The sequence below is a fragment of the Choloepus didactylus genome, chromosome 14, assembly GCF_015220235.1.
Source record: "Choloepus didactylus isolate mChoDid1 chromosome 14, mChoDid1.pri, whole genome shotgun sequence".
Taxonomy (NCBI): domain Eukaryota; kingdom Metazoa; phylum Chordata; class Mammalia; order Pilosa; family Megalonychidae; genus Choloepus; species Choloepus didactylus.
Genome location: NC_051320.1, coordinates 30,029,396 through 30,048,375, shown reverse-complemented (window position 1 = coordinate 30,048,375; position 18,980 = coordinate 30,029,396). Strand labels below are relative to the sequence as shown.

The following is an 18,980-nucleotide window of genomic DNA, read 5'->3' as shown; positions in this document are numbered from 1 at the left end:
AAAAGACCAGAAATTGATTGGCTTTTATAAAAGGGGGCTTATTTGGTTACACAATTAGAGTCTTTAAAGCCATAAAGTGTCCAAGATAACACATCGACAATCGGGTACCTTTACTGGAGGGTAGCCAATGGTGCCCGGAAAACCTCTGTTAGCTGGGAAGGCACGTGGCTGGCATTTGCTTGCTCCCAGGTTGTGTTTCAAAATGGCATTCTCCAGAATGTCTGCATCAGCTTCCAACAGCCGTCTTCAAAATGTCTCTCTCAGCTACAGCTAGCTCCCTCTGTCTGTGAATTCCTTTATACTACTCCAGTGATCCAGTTAACACCCACACTGAACACCTCTATGGAAATTATCCAATCAAATGTTTCACTCATAGTTGATTGAGTTACATCTCCATGGAAACACTCAATCAAAGAATTCCAATCTAATCAACACTAATACGTCTGTCCCCACAAGATTATATCAAAGAACATGGCATTTTCTGGGGGACATAATATATACAAACTGGTACAGCCAACTTAACTACAGTCTCTTTTCTATACAAAAGCCAAAACATGCTGAAAGAACTGCATTTTACCAACAAATTTAAATTAATCCTCCTGAGCATGTATTTCCTCTATACCCAAGAAGTGCTCTATGTAGAAGAAATAGAAATTATTTCTATTTGTTCTTTGTCTAATTTCTATTTATAATTGTCATGGACATATATAGTGGCTTTAGGTTTAACTGAAAGAACAAACTCAGAATGATAAAAAAATTTTTGGGGAAGTAAGTGCAGTTGTTTAAGAAGCAGCAGCTGCCATCCTTTTCCCACCACCTCCCCTCCCCCACCAGTGTGCAGAGATGTCCCAAATTTATTTCTACTGAGAGGAAATTTAAATAAGGCATATTTCTAGGCTTTGTTAGATATATATACGGTTCAAAGAAAAATATCAGAAATTTAGGATAAAGATGTTGGAGTAAAGCCAGATTATAAACTCCCATGCCTAAAAACTAATAAAATGAACAAAAAACCCCATAATTTTGTTCTCCTCAGAGGCTCTGCTGGACAAAAGTAAGCTAATAGAAAATATGGAGAGAGATACCCAGATTTAAGTATGAGCAAAATGAAACTAAATTTCGTTGAAATTATGCAAAATATTACTGCTTTAAAAAAAAAAAAAAAGGAAATTGCATTCAAAAGTTAGAAGAGAACCCAGACTAGAAGAAAAATAACCGATGAAATGGAGGAATACTTGCTATGAGTTATTTGCACTGTAGACAAACATAATACAAGTATACATTCAATAAAAGAACTCAATTTGTATATGATAAAATCAGATTGAGAAGAAAAGGTAGATTGAAAAGTTGTTTTATCTTGTATCTTGGCTATCTGGGAAGAAAGTTGAGACCTAATAAAATACTGTTACAAATTTAACAAAAAAAATTTGAATAAGAATATTAGACAGAATATGGCTAAAGAGCAAATTATTGGCATGTGGAAAGTCTATCTCCCCTCCCCAAATAATGGAGGTTTAGAGAGAAGATGATAGGTATGGAGGAAGAAGACAAGTCAATATAAGGATAATTGGGTTCCGATTATTTTTATTTAAAAATATTTGTTGAATACTGTGCTGGTTTGAATGTATTATGTCCCCCCAAATGCCATTATCTTTGATGTAATCTTGTGTGGGCAGTGTTGATTAGATTGCAATTCTTTGAGTGTTTCTGTGGAGATGCGCCCCACCCAGCTGTGGGTGATGACTCTGATTAGATAATTTCCATGGAGGTGTTACCCCACCTGTGCTAGTTTGAATGTATTGTGTCCCCCAAATGCCATTATCTTTGATGTAGTCTTGTGGGGCAGACGTTTTGGTGCTGATTAGATTTGCTTGGAATGTGCCCCACCCAGCTGTGGGTGATGACTCTGATGAGATATTCCCATAGAGGCATGGCTCCACCCATTCAGGGTGGGCCTTGATGAGTGGAGCCATATAAATGAGCTGACTCAAAGAGAAGGAACTCAGTGCAGCTGTGAGTGACATTTTGAAGAGGAGCAAGCTTGCTAGAGAGGAACGTCCTGGGAGAAAGCCATTTTGAAACCAGAACTTTGGAGCAGACACCAGCCACGTGCCTTCCCAGCTAACAGAGGTTTTCCAGATACCATTGGCCATCCTCCAGTGAAGGTACCCGATTACTGATGTGTTACCTTGGACACTTTATGGCCTTAAGACTGTAACTGTGTAGCCAAATAAACCCCCTTTTTATAAAAGCCAATCCATCTCTGGTGTTTTGCATTCAGCATTAGCAATCTAGAACACCACCCATTCAGGGTGGGTCTAAATTAAATCACTGGAACCATATAAATGAGCTGACAAACAGAAGGAACTCAGTGCAGCTGAGAGTGACATTTTGAAGAGGAGCTACAGCCAAGAGGGACACTTTGAAGAACACACTGGAACTGAGAGAGGAGCTTCAGCTTACAGAGACATTCTGGAGACGGCCTTTGAAAGCAGACTTTTGCTCTGGAGAAGCTAAGAGAGGACAAACGTCCCAAGAGCAACTAAGAGTGACATTTTTGAGGAGCGAAGCCCAGGGAGGAATGTCCTGGGAAAAAGCCATTTTGAAACCAGAACTTGGAGCAGACTCCAGCCACGTGCCTTCCCAGCTAACAGAGGTTTTCCAGACGCCATTGGCCACCCTCCAGTGAAGGTACCCGATTGTTGATGCATTACCTTGGATGTTTTATGGCCTTAAGACTGTAACTGTATAATCAAATAAACCCCCTTTTATAAAAGGCAATCCATTTCTGGTGTTTTGCATTCTGGCAGCATTGGCAAATTAGAACAAACACTATGTTCTATAAGACTTAAAAGAACCGTCTGCAAAATTTATTAAATAAATCTGTTTCATTCTTAATCATTATATTTGTAACATAATTGATTTCTATTGTTTTTCACTAGAGTATAAATTGTAACATGGAATACTATACCTTTATGTCCTGGCTGATACCCCAATAACTAATTTTATTTTAAAATACTTTCAAACTTACAGGCAGTTACAAAAATAATAGAAACCCCATACAGAGAAGTCAAATATGTCCCAACTCCCCATTCCCCAGATACCCAGATCTATCAATTTTAACATTTTGCCACATTTGCCATATCATTCTGTCTTCCATCTATCCATGTATGTGTCTCTATATCAATCCATTTCCTAAACACTTGAGTGTAGGTTGTATACATCATGGTCTCTGAACACTTAATACTGCCATGTACATTTCCTAAGAACAAGGATTTTCTCCTATATAACCACCTTAAGTGCAGTTATCAAGTTCAAGAAATTTAGCATTGAGATAAAGCTTATAGTCTATATTCCATTTTTTCATGTATATTAATAATATTTGAGCCTTTTCTCCTTCACTAAATTCCATCCAGGGTCATTGTTCCAGTTTGCTAATGCAGCCGTTATGCAAAATACCAGAAATGGATTGGCTTTTATAAAGGGGGTTTGTTTGGTTTCAAAGTTATAGTCTAAGGCCATTAAGTGTCCAAGGTAAGGCATCAACAATCGGGTACCTTCACTGGAGGAAGGCCATTGGCATCCGGAAAACCTCTGTTAGCTGGGAAGGCATGCGGCTGGCATCTGCTGATCCCAGGTTGAGTTCCAGCTCCTTTCTCAGTTTGTGTGCATTCTTCAAAATGTTGCTCTTGGGGCATTTGTCCTCTCTTAGCTTCTCTGGAGCCAAAGTCTGCTTTCAATGGCCATCTTCAAAATGTCTGTCTAACTTGCAGCTCTGAGGTCCTTCTGTTTGTGAGCCCTTTTATAAGACTCCAGTGAACTAATCAAGACCCACGCTGAATGGGTGGGGCCACACCTCCATGGAAACATTCAATCAGAGTTCACACCCTAACCAAAGGTGTCACTCACAGTTGGGTGGGTCACATCTCCTTGGAACACTCAATCAGAAAGTTCCAACCTAATCAACACTAATACCACTGCCCCTACAAGATTGCATAAAAGAATATGGCTTTTTCTGGGGGCATAATATATACAAACCGGCACATTCCACCCCCTGGTCCCCAGAAAAACATATTCTTTCCAAATACAAAATACATTCATCCCATCATAATATCACAAAATCTTAAATCATTTCAGTAACAATAGGTAAGAATAGGTCGGAATAGGCATAAAATAGCTCTTATGACATCATAATTTTAGAAAAAATACTGAGATCCAAGCAATTAATTTGTGAATGTAAAAATACATTTGGAATTTCCAAAATGCTATTCTAATAGAGGTAAAGTATTTAGTAGTGTTTATTTCATTTATTTATCTACTCATTCCTCTGTAACTCCATGAGGGCAAAGACTTTGCAGATTTTTTCTATTGCTATGTTCTTGGACTGGAGAATAGCACTTGGTACATAGCAGTTTTGTCAAATTCACTAACCCACTCATTCAATAAGCATTTACTGAGCACCACAGGCAATGTGCTGGAGAAACAAAGATGAGGAAATCATTGTTCAAGACTTCAAGAAGGTTAAAGTATACTGGAAGAAACACATAAATAGAGTGTAGTGATAAAAATATTGTTCAGATATGAGTGTATAGAGGAGAGTACCTTTTATGGTGGGGGCTGTGGGAAGTTGAATTTTATAGGAAAATAAATGTCAAGAAAGGGTACTATAATATAATAAAGAAGAGGACCTAGCTGGAAGAGAAAAAGGTTTATGACTCTGGAATGTGTTTCATTCAAACCTCTCAAACCTGACCATGAAGAATTTTTGAAAGCATTATCTTTTTCTGTATGGCTGAATATCTGACTGCAATAGTGTTTGATAAAGATGCATTGAAAAATCAGTTGCTTTGTTTTAATCAGATGCCAGTTCGTTCACTTCTCTTTAAATATTCAATATTTTCCACTCCTATACAAAGAATTACTAAAGCATTTGGCCTTCCCCAAAGAGAAGTCTGGCTTTTGCCCTAGGGTTCTTGGGGTCATGTATGTCATACCCCATGGGAGTGTCTTTGTTTAGGGTGGGGGCTGGCCACTCCAGATTGACCAACAGTGTAAATGAGGGTGGGGCTTGGATCATGTCTCTCAGTGGACTTGGAGACTGAGTCCTACCATTTGACCTGTCAATCAGTCAAACCCATGTAATGAGACCCCGATAAAAACTCTGGATACCAAAGCTCACATGTGCTTCCCTGGTTGGCAATACTTAGTGTGTATTGTCACATACCCATACCAAAAGGGTAATGCACCTTGACTCCACAGGAGAAGACAATGGAAGTTTCGTGACTGGGTCCCCTGCTAGACTCTGTCCCATGGCTGATTTGAATCTTCTCCTGTAATAAACTATAACCATGAGGATAATTGCTTTCATTGAGTTCTATGAGTCCTTCTAGTGAATTATCAGTTCTAAAGATGGTTTTGGGAACCCCTCAAACTTGCAGTTGTCAGAAGTGTGATCATTTTTTGGGTCCCATGGCCTCACACTTCACAGTTAGGCTAACTCTGGGTACAAATATTTTATTTTAAAGTAAATTCTAAGAAGATTTATATATGGATTTCCATATCACTCAGATGATTTCATGTACTAGTGCTATACATTTTGAGCAATTGAAAATGGTGATTTGAGCTAAAAAACAATTTCTACTTGGATAATTATGGCTTTTAGAAATTCAGTTCTATGTGGGCTTACTAAAGACTTAAAATCAGTAATAAGAAAAAGTTATGGTTGAGATAAAGTTTTCAATTAACTTTAATGGTCTGAACCAAAAGGAATGAAATTCCTGAGTACTTCAAGTCATTTCCAAAAGCATAATCCCATCCGGTTATTGCATCCAGTGCACCTACTTGCTACTGGATGCTGGGACTACCAAGACAAATGAGACACTGAGCCTGCCCTTAAACAGTGCACAGTTTGGCAAGGGGAGACAGGTTTGGAAACAGTTCTAATATACCTGCAATATCGGTGAAGAGAGCACCAAGAGGAGAGGACTGGTATGCTCAGAAGAGTGACAGAATGCCTTTCAGGGAGGCAATTTTTGAATGACATTGCAAAGCAAGGAATTTGGTCTCCCAAGAGGTCTGGCCTTTGTCCTGGTGCCTGGGGACAGATAACCTCTCTATATTTGGAATTTCCTGTTATAGAAGCATCTTTTGTTATTCATGGAAGAATCAACTGATAGTTTATGTTAAGGAGAAGACTCAGGGTGTGTGTGGGGGTGGGGCATACCACAAAGACCAACCATGTGATTAGGGATTGGGGCTTTGAGCCACATACCAGCCCAAACTCAAGGAAGGGGAGAGCAGCTGGAGACTGAGTTCAACCAGGTGGGCAATGATTCAATCAATCATGTCTATGTAATGAAACTCCAATAAAAACCCCAATTATACACATCAATTGTGCTGGGAAGGTGACATATCCTGATTCCACAGGGAGAGGACACAGAAGCTTGCATTTGGGGACCCTCCGAGACTTTACCTTCTGGTTCTCTTCTTTTTTGCTTCTTCTTATTTGTGTCTTTTTTGCTATTGTAAAACTGTAATTGGTGGTATATCATTTTTCTGAGCTTTGTGAGTTGTTCTAGTGAATTATCGAACCTGAGGGTGTGGCGGAGACCCTCAATTTTTAGCCAGTTGGTCAGAAGTGTGGGTATCCTGGGGACTCTGGAACTGGTGGCTGGTGTTGGAATTGAAGGCGGAATTCTGAGTACTGTGACATTAACCTAGGGAGTTGGACATAGCTCCAGATAGTGTCAGAATTGCATTGCAGTTGGCTTCAGAAATTAATGCAGAAATGAAGGATGATTTGTTCATCAAGCAAAGGAAGAGGGAATAGCAGGTAAAAAGGCCCAGAAGTGGAAGGCTCATCCTTCAGTATGACTGGTGTGAAAGGCATGCACTTACTCAAACCATTCATAAAGTGTTTGAATGTCGACTAGGGGCAGGATTGAGGAACTAGAAGTCATTCATCAGGGACTAGTGAATATTTAAGGAAGATTCAACATGTTGAGTTTGTTTGAGGGAACTGGCAGAAGTGAAAGGGGAGAAAAGAACATAGGAAAGAGTTCTAGGTGACATTTACCATATGCTAGGCCCTGTTTAAATTAATGTGTTAATACATAACGTTTGTTATATTATCACTTTCAGTCTCCTTTTGAACAAAAGAGGCAACTGTGACACTGAATACGTAAAATGTCTGACATCCCTTGGTTAACCAGTGGACAACCTGTCCTGGCTATCTGATTCTGGTGCCCTTGTTTTTTTTTTTTTTTTTTGTTTGTTTTTAATTAAATTCAGTTTTATTGAGATATATTCACATACCATACAACCATCCATGGTGTACAATCAACTGTTCACAGTACCATCATATATTTATGCATTCATCACCCCAATCTATTTTTGAACATTTTCCTTATACCAGAAAGAATAAGAATAAAAAGAAAAAGTAAAAAAGAACACCCAAATCATCCCCCCCATCCCACCCTATTTTTCATTTAGTTTTTTTGTCCCCATTTTTCTACTCATCCATCCATACACTGGATAAAGGGAGTGCAATCCACAAGGTTTTCACAATCACACTGTCTCCCCTTGTGAGCTACATAGTTATACAATAGTTTTCAAGAGTCAAGGCCACTGGGTTGGAGTTTGATAGTTCAGGTATTTACTTCTAGCTATTCCAATACGTTGAAGGTGCCCGTGTTTTTAACCACACTATTTGGTCTCCCTGGTTGTAGATGTGAGAACTATTGGTTTTAGATGATGGCTGAAATCTCAGGCCTGGCAGACATTTCTCAGGTGGAGAAGCGATACTAGAAGAGAACCCTGGGGAACAATAATACAAACAGATAAATTTGTGAAAACACACCAATTTATTTCTAGATTTACTGTCAGATTATTTTTGATGCCATTTACTAAACAAAGTGCTGAGCTTCATTGGGCTTTACTGGGCTGAAGTTAAATGGACGTAAGTAACCCAGGACACACCAAGAACTCATTCCAGTTTTCTGGCAATCTTGCCTCAAAAATCCAGGATCTAGGGCACTGTTTTAAGATGACCCTCATGTTTGGTTTCAAGAATTGCATTTTAATGTGGCCAAATACGACTTTTTTTGATCGAAGAGGATGTTTGGCTACGCTTCCGATCTAGGATCACGGATCGCTAGTGCTCTCTGAGACAATTTAAATGAACCCCTCTCCCCTCCCCCCCTTCTCCCTTCCCCACCCTCCTGTCTGGAAAGGTGCAGGATCTGCTAAACGGTGCGGCGCACAGCGGCGGCCGGAGCAGACGCGGGATGGTCGCGCGGTCCCTGCAGAGCCGAGGTGGGCAGCCAGAGAGCCTGGGAAAGGTACGAGCAGGGAACCAGGGCGCGGAACGCCGTCTAGAAAGAGCAGAAGGTCAGCTCGGCGGGGGAGGGAGTGGCCGAGTGCAGGTGTGGGAAGGGCTACCCCAGGCCAAGCCTTGGCAGCGGAGAGGGCGGGGCGGCGGGCTGGCTGGGGACCCAGAGACTACCCACCGGGCGCGCTCCCCACGCACTCGCTCGCCCTAGTGCTCAAGGCTCCCGGGAACGGCCTCGCCCCGGCACCCTCTCCACCGGGGCCAGCACCGCAGCGCCCGCAGCGGCCTCTGCTGCGGGGGGCCGGGCGGCCGCCAGGGGGCAGGCGCGGCGCCACAAACAATGGCCGCGCTCGGGGCGCGGGCGGCAGGCGGAACGGAGGTAGTGCCGTGCCCGGGTGCGCGACGCGGGCCCGCGGCGGGCCGGGAGCGCGCGCTGGAGCGGCCGCGCAGGCGGGGGTGCGCGGCGCGGGCCCGGGAGGGCGCGGCGGGAGCGGAGGGGAGGCGGGCGGAGGCGGGGGGCGGGGAGCCCGAGGGGTGGAAGCCGGCGGCGGCGGCGGCCGAGCGGGGTCAGTTCTCTGTAGTGTTTGCCAATGTTGGAGCCGTCTGCAAAGTGTCCCTGGCAAGAAGGTAAATACCCTTGTTGGGGGCGCCCGGGAGGCCCCGACTCCTGCCCTGCTGGCGGAGGACGCAGAGGGCTCCAGGGCGCCATGCAGGTCCCTGGCGCGCGGTGAACCCCGAGAAGAGGGGCCCCTTCGCGGCCTCCCCTCCCCCGCGCCTTCCCTCCCTCCTCGGGCTGTCTCTGGGGAGGGGGGAGGGGAGGAGAACGACGGGGAGTGATGCAAGGGGGAGGGGAGGGGTCCGCGGGAGAGGAGGCTGATGATGGGGGGGGCGTGTGTGGAGGGGGTGGGAGGACACAGGTGTCCTGAGGGGAGGAGCCGGGAGGAGGGCGAGGGGGCCGGCCCAAGTGGGGGGGTTGCGGGATGGGGGGGGCAGGAACCCGACTGAGGACGCAGGAAGGTGGGGGTCTTGGGGGCCGGGGTGGGCACGGCCGGAAGAGAGGAGGGCGAGTGAGGTGGCCCTGTGGGGGAGTGAGGGGGAAGGTCCCTGCGGAGGGGGAGGAGATGGAGGGAGGCCCTGGAGAGTCTGCGGAGACCGGGCCGGGGGAGCTAGACGAGGACTGACGGGGCCAGGGTGCGCCGGGGGGGTGGGGGTGGTGACGGCTATTTCTGTATAATGGGCAAGTGGTGAAGACGTAATTCGCCGAAATGGGGAAGGTAGGTGGGGCTGAGGGGACAAAATGTATCCCATGACAGCAAGTCCTGTCGTGGCTCTTACGAACTGTTACCCCAATGGCTCGGCTTAAAGGGGTAGTTGGCAGTTAGTGACCTTGCCGGGGCGAAGGGAGTTGGGCAGAGACAAAGATCAGTTATCCCGTGTGTGAGGGGAGGGACTCCAGTCTCTTCCTGGGGAGATCCGGGGATTGTGAGGGGGGTGCTCTGCAGAGGCAATAGAGGAGATGCAAAACTGGGATTCTTATGGAGGGGGGCGGGGTAATGCCTTGGGGCTTCTGGACATACCTGGATATGTGCATAATTTGTCATTTGTGAATAATTTTCAAAAGGGTCCATACTGGCAGTGACTCCCTTCTCCCCCCTCCCCCACTAAAGGTTAAAAACTACTTGGGTAAAGACCATCCAATTCAGGGAATTTACTAAAGGATTTTAAAGTGGGTGGATCCAGCAAAAGGGATAGAAATGATACTTTAAAGGTACTTCAGTGTTAACTGAAAATCTTGATCATTTAGTGTTTGATTTCACAATTTTTGGTGAACTGTTGCAGAACAGTACTTCTCTACTGGTGCATCCTTACGTTTCAGAAGAATATGGAATACTTGAAACGAAAATTGTGATGGGCAGGCAGGATCAGCTTGTAGGAGAAAAGATTGCAACCAGGAGGCTATTTCTTCCTCCTTGCTTTCTGGGATGATTTGAATACGATGTTGTGAAATGAGCTGCAGTGGAAAAACCTTATTTAATAAAACCATCAAAACCAAGACTTATTCTGCTTCTTGATTGTTTTGTAATATGGCAGGTTTTTCATTGTTTGGTCTGTCTATATTTTACTGCAAAACCAGAGATATCACATATTGCTTGAATTGGAGATTTGCTGCATTTTGCAGCAGGCCTGTATTAAATTTGTGAAGCAGTTGTGTTAAACTGCATGGTGTGTGCTTTTTTTCTGGTATAGTTTCAACTCAAGCCCCCACTGCCACATTTCATTCAGTTGAGGTGTAGTTTGAAATTTACTCCTAAGTGATCATTAGTTTATAGGCTATGGTGCATATTTCCTCACAAGTTATTGTATTTTTCCCTAAAAAACAGTGTTTTGAATTTGTAAAAACATTGCTGTATAATCCAAGTATGTATTGTTAACTTTAGATAGAATGTTACATACTTTTTTGGTTTTAACTTTTTATTGGGAAATTATTTCAAACCTAAAGAAAAGTTACAAGAATAAGAATAATGGAACACCCATGTAACCTTTACTCACAATCACCTTTTAACATTTTACCCATTTGCTCTCTATCACACAGTGTATTTTTTTCTAGACTATTTGAGAGTAAGTTACATACATTTGTAGCCCTTTACTCCTAAATACTTCAGCCTGGAAAACCATTTAAATTTTACATTGCAGCTTACTTGACTTGCCTGGAATGAAGTTCTAGAATAGAGCGGCTGGTCTGCTTTTCAACCAAGAAAAACTGTATCAAGAATATGTAAGATGATCATCTAAGTTTTTAATATGTAAACAATACAGAAAGTGAGGCTGAGTGGTTTTCCTTTGTTAGGATCAGGTTCTGCAAGATGAAGTTGTTTTAGTTGTTGGGTGGTTTTTTTTTTGTTTTTTTTTTTTTTTTTTGTACTTTCTGTTTTTTTGCTGTTTCTTTGTTTCTTTTTTGCATGTTTTGAGTGCTGGGTATCTGCTCATATATTGCAGAACAGTTCTGTGTTAATATTAGACTGCATAATTTGAGACAAGCACAGTGTAATAAATTTATATATATAGATTGTATTTGTGCTTCTTTTCTTGGTACTCAAGAAAATATTAAATGAGTGTCTAGAATCTGTAACAATTATATATTTTGTTTATGCGTTTATTGAGTAAGTCTCCAAAGTTCTATATAGGAGACTTGCTATTATGTTATCCTAGGAGGTTAAGTTTCTGACTTCGGTACAGGAAAAAATTTTACGCAGTCAAATCTTTGTTTATGTTTTAGTGTATAGTCAAGAGAGGACGACTTAGGGGGCTGGAGAGAGAAAGAGAGGGAGAGAGAAAGGGAGAGAGGGAGAGAGGAGAGAGAGAGAGGAAGAAGGAGAGAGAAAGAAAACTGGGTTTGAATTCTAGCTATGTGACTGGACAAGTAGCCCAACCTCTAGAAACATGGAGATAACACCTACATCCCAAAGTGATGAGGATTAAGTGAGTTATTGTAAAAGATGGCACCGCATATAAAATTGGTGTCTTAGTTTTCTTTTGTTCTTGCCTGGTATATGGAGTTTTTCACTGAATAGGTTGTGGAGTAAGACTGCTGTATACTTAGAGTCTTTCATAGGCTCTTAGGAGATACTCAAATGTATACTAACTTTTTTCATTTTCCTTACCTAAAAGCAGGTTTTTGTTGTTGTTGTTGTTGTTCTTCCCTACTTTTAAAAAATAAATTAAAAATATTTTTCAAGCTTTTTTTTAAGGATCCCGCTGATTAGTTTTGTAGTAGTTTGCAGTCTAAGAATGGGGATAGTAAATGTTTTTGCTTTTCATGTTATCAAGCAAGACATTTAAGTGAGAATTGCATAACAATTGTGGGATGATGTTAATATAAAAAGATTATAGACAATAATAATGCAGTTTTATAAAACAGTATTTAACTTTTGAGGATTGTGTAGATTTTAATTATATACAGTTTTTGTTTATGAAGTGGTTTTGTTTATGAAGTGTTTATAATGTAATTCGTAATAAAAACGGTGGGTAATAGCAGTACATTTCAGATACAGGTTGGTTCTTTAACTCCTCAGGAGCAGCAGGTCTTCCCCAGTTTTTGTGTCCTCTCTCCATAAACTGCCACACCTGCTTCATTGAGTGGCTTATTGGAATCTGGAACTGCATGTCCTAATGTGCCTTACTAGGTATCACCCGTAGAGCATTTTTGAGACATGTGAATAGGTTTCCCTAAAAGTACTTAGCTGTAATTGGAATGAACTGTAGCTGGGAACTTTTTTGAAGGGTAGGGGAGGGAGAGGTGGAATTTATGAAACCACAAGTAGTATAAAACTGTTCTACATTTTATTTATATGCCTTGGTATTTTATCAAATTGTTTAAAATACAGGATGGTAGACTGGACAGGTCTTTAAAGAAGTAGTGAGGTCTTAAAGACACTGTGGGCATCCTGAATTGTCCCTGGGATAGTGTGATTTATAATTTTTATGTTGGTGAAAATCTGATATAATTTGGAAAGGAATAATTTCAGAATGTTTTCCAGTTACCTCACAGGGTACTGTTATAAACATTAGTTTCATATGTTTTAATTTGTGCAGATCTTTGCTTTATAATAAAAGGAAAGGCTTATAGAATATTTAAAGTTGTACAATTTTAAGTGAATAGAGACTTTTATTTTTTTTACTTCATCAAACTACCTTTTGTATATCAAAAGATATAGAAACTTTAAAAAAGGTACCCAAGTCCTACTGTGTCTACCCATTGGAATCTGTCATCAGTGTTACTAAACCCTAATATTGACTGCACATAAGCATTTGTAACTTTTAAAGGCTTACATTAAATAAAAAACAAAATGAATTTCTCAGAGTTGCTGAGAGCTTAATAAATAATGTTGAATTCTAAAAAGTAAGGCATACTAAATCACTAAGATGATTTTAGTGGTGTATTCATATGTTAGCCTCCAAATAAATTATTTTCAATTAAGAAAAGAAAATTGGTTGGGTCCATATTTTTAGTTAAACCTAGTGTAGGTTAACACCATTTGTCTAAGGCTACACTTTTTAATGACTTCATTTTTGAATTAAAAATGTAGATGTTTAGGTTTCATAATTTCCCACTTTCAATTTCTGTTACTTCTTTGCTTGTGTTGTACAGGGGATTTAATCTTTTAATCTATCCAGATATTAATGCCTAACATACCAGGTAGAATATTAGAATTTCAGAGTTGAACAGGATTGTCTTTTACCCCAGAATTTAAGGCCTTAAAAAGAGCAAACATTATGTCACAGTTTCTGTAGGTTAGAAATTTGAATGCAGCTTAGCTGGGTGCTTCTGGCTAAAGGTCTTTTATGAAATTGCAGTCAAGCTATCAGCTGGGGCTCCAGTCTCATCTGAAAGCTTGACTGGGGGGAAAGATCAGCTTTGAAACTCATTGACGAGGCTGTTGGCAGAATTCAATTCTTTGCGGGCTTTTGGATATAGGGCCTCAGTTTCTTGCTGGTTGTGGGAGGTCCCCCTTAGTTCTTTGCTGTGTGGACCTCTCCAGAGGTCAGCTCACCATGTGGCAGCTGTCTTCCCTCCCAGCCCGTGAGTGAGAGAATGAGAGCAGGCGAGCACACAGGATGGAAGTTACAGTCTTTTTATAACTTAATCCTGGAAGTGGTATCTCATTATTTCTGCTGTGTTCTATTTGATAGAGTTTGCCTACCACAAAGATCTGAGTTTACTTTTTAAAGATTGAGGAAAAAAAGAAAGAAGGAAAAAGAACTCAGAAGTACAAATTTCACCAAGGTTCAAGATACTCTCCTGAAGAGCTTAGAGTAAAACAAATTCACTGGTCCCTAGGCCTTGTGTTCTTTCTTCTACAATGTCCTGTTCTCTGAGGAAATGTGAAAGTAGTTATAAAAGAAATAAAAATTGATATAGCTTCTGAGGACATGATTGCAAGAAACCTACTTAAAAGCTTTTAAAGTCATTTTGAGTTGAACCCAGTTTGTCACCTTGAAATAATGGTAGCCGCCCCAAATTTGTTCATTTATATGCATCACAAAAACCTTTGCTTCTAAGAGAAAATTCAATATGAAAATTATTTTAGGGCACAAAAATTTTTACCCAAATGATAAATGCATATAATTTGTTGTTTGGATTAACCCTTTTGCTGTATCGTGACTGTGTTGCTTTGTAGATAATTTTCTTGAGTGGTCTGTACATAATTAATGTATTGTGTATACTTTTCCTATTTCAAAAGCCCATGATTCATGTATTATTTTTAAAATTTGGGCTTTGCCCTTCTTTGGCATCTATATCTAAATTAAATGTAAAAGAGATATACCACATGGAAAGAAATACAAAGGTGGGGATCAGACCCAGAAAGAAACAAACCCAGTGTAACAACACATATTTTGGGATGTGAGATGATGGTGAAAATTTATGTGCAATTTTAATGTGCATATTGTTTTTTATAATAACAATAATAAACAAAATCACAAACTTAGAGGAAATAAAGGGGGGATTGAATCCAGCTAGGCAATTTATGTAGTCTTTTCTGTATCATCTAAGAGAATACTTGTGCTACATCTTCTCTAAGCTTAATTTTTCTTACAGAGCACAGGAACAAAGCTGCTCTTAAACATTACTTGAGCAAGGGGGTTATTCATTACAAATAAATTCTGAAACTTTTAGAGTTTTTTTTTTTTTTTTTTTTTTTTCTTATTAACAGTTTCTCTTTTGCTAAGATTGTCATAGAGCCCTGGAGCCAGAAGGGCTCTAATTGTTCCAATTAGATCTGCACTGTCCAATATAGTAGTCACTAGACACATGGTTATTTAAATTTAAATTAATTAAAATGAAATAAAATTAAAAATTTACTTTCTTGGTTGCACTAGCCACATTTCAAGTGCTCAGTAGCTACATGTGGCTAGTGGCAATTGGATGGGACAGTACAGATATAGAACATTTTCCTCGTCATAGAAAATTCTAAGATGCTCTAGATCATTTCCATTTTATAATTGAGTTTGATCAAGGGCATGTGTTTAAAATGTTAAACATAGGGGTCACTGACTATGTTGAACTTTATTTCTTCATTTTCACTTTTCAGTTTTTGGAGCCGTGAGGGATACAACAATTTGGTCAATATTGTCTTAACATGCTTCAAATAAATCAGGTGAGTTTGTATTAAGGCATGTCATACTTATAATGTGCTTTGGCCATAAACTGCAGAACATTTTAACTCAGCTTTTCTGTTTCTGTAACCTGAACATCGCTTTTTAGAGCAATTACGTATTATGTAGTCATCATAGGAGACTGAGCAAGGCAGGTTGTTTAAGGATTGTAGTTATAGTCCTGAAAGTTGATAACTTCTCAGTGTGCAGAGCAGATTTGTATGTTCCTTTTGATGTCATATCCCTGCAGGACTTGTTGGTATGTTCAGAATGCTTTTGAGAGTGATGTAGCTTTCGTAGGTGGCAGTTCTGCAGGCTGAAAGCATTTCTAGAGACAAATCCTGTAAAGCAGTTGAATTCATGTGTTAAAAGTTTCCTTTTTGAGGGAACTGAATAAGGCTATAAGGAGGTGCTCTGTTGAATGAACCACATCATATAATTCCTTACACTCACAGAATGAAGTTTTTCTTAGGTCTTGGCATTTTTCCAAGAACTTTTTACATTTAATCGTAACCTTTCTGAACAAATAGGGCATTGTATCCTAACTATAATGTTAGAAAATACTTTGTTTTATTCTTTTTTATTCCTAATCAAGAGAGAAGTAATTAAATTTTTTTTTCTGTAATTTGAGGCAGTAATCTTCCTTTCCTCTCCCTTCCCTCAATCCCACTTACCTTGCCTGAGAAATCTTCAGTTCTGTTGTATCACACACCATTGATAAGCCGATGACTTCTAAGTTTATCCCTGGTCTAGATCTGAGCGCCAGAGTTATGTAGCAGTTACCAACTTGATCTCTTAGCATGGAGTTCTTTATACATCTTGAACTTAATGTGTGCCCAAGGATCCATCTAAAGGCTTCAGTTATGCCAGACTACTTCAGATTCTAGATTGGGTCAAGGTCGTTCTAGCCTTTGCGGCTTTGCACGGGAGATGACTTCAGCCTGGGCCTCTCCTCTCCCCTGTGTATGACTCACTTCTCTGGAAAGCCCTTCTTGACTCCCAGGCCTAGGATTTGCTTTCATAGCACATTGCCTTTTTATTTAATGACATTATAATGTTTGCAGTTGTATTCAAATATGTAATTATTTGTTCAACGTCTCTCTCTCTAGTTAGACTTCATGTACGTTTCAGGAAGACAGTGACTTGTCTGCTTGTTTACTCTTACATCTCTGGGGCCTAGTACAGTTCTTGTATATAGTTTGCAAATATTTGCTGAAACGAGTGAATGAATGGTGGTACTAGGGTTGTTACTAAAGCAAGGAGATTGCCGTGCTTTTCAACAATAACCACATAAGTGTTTTGCAGGTTTTAGTGTTATGTGATGCTGGCTTAACACAAATGCCAATAACATAAAATCTCTTCCTTATACAAAGTTGTTTCTTTGATTTTCTCCTTGTACTAGAAAATTTTCTTGCCTAACAAATATTTTGCATTCATCAAAGACATTACTATATAGGCTTTATTATTTTTTTAAATTACTTTATCAAATAAAAAGACTTTTCCAAATAAAACAAAGCAAAGCAATGGAAAAAACAAATATCCTGAAATAACTTCATTCCTTCCAATATACTTCTACAATACCAAAAGAAAATTAACGAACTGTAGTTACACCTGAGCATTCCCATATCATATGGGCTTTAAAGGAATCTTAATACCACAGTGCTTAGTACTTCCTGTACCTTACAACTGCTATCAAATCTGATTGGAAGTATTGAAAGTGTTTTATCGGACATGATTTGCAAAGTATGATGTAGGTGTGAAGTTGCTGCTAAATAACTTTTGTATGGATACCTGGATAGAATAATTTATTTCATATTCTATCACAGGTAGATGGAAGTGATCATTCATTTTATGCCAGCCACCTTCTTTGGAAATTATAGTTTGTGGATTTGTCCTAAAGAGGATTTACTGACTAGTTAGGTTACAGGTCACGTTGAGTCATAGGCAGTGTCCTGCATGGCCGCAAAGAGTTTCCTGTGCTTTGGCTGGAAATTTTGCGCAGTGCCTGGATATATATATACTTTGCTTGTAACAGATATGTATTCCTAGAGTCACATAATGAATTCCTCTTGTTACTGATGTAAAGTTTCACCCACAGATGTTTAGGTCTGAGGGGAAAGTTATTTGGAATAATAGAAGCTATAGAGAAGAATCTCTTCAGCCCCAAACCCCATTTTTTAAGGTTTTAAGAATCACATTGAATTCTTAAAGTTATTAGTGATTTTTATGTTTTATTATTTTCATGCTGATTACTTTCCATCAAGAAGTGAGGTTCTCAAGGTAACAGTGAAAAGCATGATAAGGCTATTTAAGTTGTCCCTTAACTGGAAACAATTGAGATTTTTACTATGTGATTTCAACACTGTCTTTAGGATTAGTACTGCATTTTTATTTGGGGAATCTTTTGTTTTTTAAAAATACCTGAATTTTCAGTACTAATAGATTCCTCCATATGTGTCCTAGAATTAATTTTAAAATGACCAGGCTATTGAATACCAAGTTATTTTAAAATTTATTTATTACCTCTGCCTGACATTAATATTATTATGGAACATAGAAATGTTCCATGTTCTGTTTTGATGTGGACCTCTACCTTTAAATTTTGATCCTCAATTTTGCTTTTGCTTTTCAAGAATGTGTGTTTTTACCCATGTGCAACTCATGCTTATTATATAAAAATTAGGTGGTATAGATAAGCAAAAAGAAAAAAAAAATCACAAATAATTCCACTGTTCTTTTACAGAGATTTTCACTGCTAACATTTTGGGGTGTATACTTCTAGATTTTTTTCTATGCAGGTATGTTTTTATGTGAATATATGTTATTTAAAAATACTGAGATTATACAGTACATAATATTCTGAAGTGACTTACTCCATAATTTGAAAGTACTAAAATTTACTTAACCAACCCCTTATTGTTGGACAGGTTTTTATATTATAGTTAGTGTCATGCTGAATATTCTTTTTTACATACATCTATACTCCTTTGTCCAGTTATATTCTTAAAATAAATTACTAGAAATGGAAATACTGGTCAAATGGGTATGTAAAATTTAAAGATATTTGATGCATAGATATCAAGAATAACAAATTGTATCTACCGAAGTATATGAGAATGCCCAATTCCTTACTTCCTTGACACACTTTCAATCTTTGCCAATCTGTCTGACAAAAGTGGTATTTTAATTTGCATTTGTATGATTTGTTTTACATTTGTTGTTTGTGTTTTGCCTTTTGTGAATTATTTATATGTGTCCCCTGTCATCTTTTCCTTTTTATTTGTAAATAAAATTCTTTGGACTATATCCCTTGAATTTTCTGAGCTATTCTAATCATCACTTTATATTTTTTCATTCATTATTCAGCAAGTAATGGGCACCTATCAGTTTCCAGGGTACTGTACTAGGTCGGATTTAGTATATTGTTGGGCCTTTCCCTGATGATTAATTAGAACTTAGGCAAAAGCAGCTCATCTTAACATTAAGCTGTAGCAAG

At 39.5% G+C, this 18,980-nt stretch overlaps 1 protein-coding gene across 14 annotated transcripts in view; it reads left to right on the top strand.

The window, feature by feature from the left end:
• Positions 1-8,303: 8,303 nt before the first annotated feature.
• The window catches only part of STAU2 (staufen double-stranded RNA binding protein 2), a 368,399-nt gene continuing 357,722 nt past the window's right edge, over positions 8,304-18,980 (top strand). For 3 of the 14 annotated variants that reach the window (XM_037802415.1, XM_037802426.1, XM_037802427.1), the window contains exons 1-2: positions 8,890-8,956; positions 15,421-15,486. Coding sequence is in view for 4 of the 14 variants with exons in the window: in XM_037802424.1 (XP_037658352.1) it covers positions 15,469-15,486 (18 nt within the window). In the remaining 10 variants the exon portion in view is untranslated. Of the gene's footprint in view, positions 8,340-8,534; positions 8,709-8,841; positions 8,957-11,023; positions 11,106-15,420; positions 15,487-18,227; positions 18,283-18,980 lie in introns of those variants that run through there. The other 11 variants (XM_037802422.1, XM_037802416.1, XM_037802423.1 and 8 more) reach the window with 9 other exon arrangements.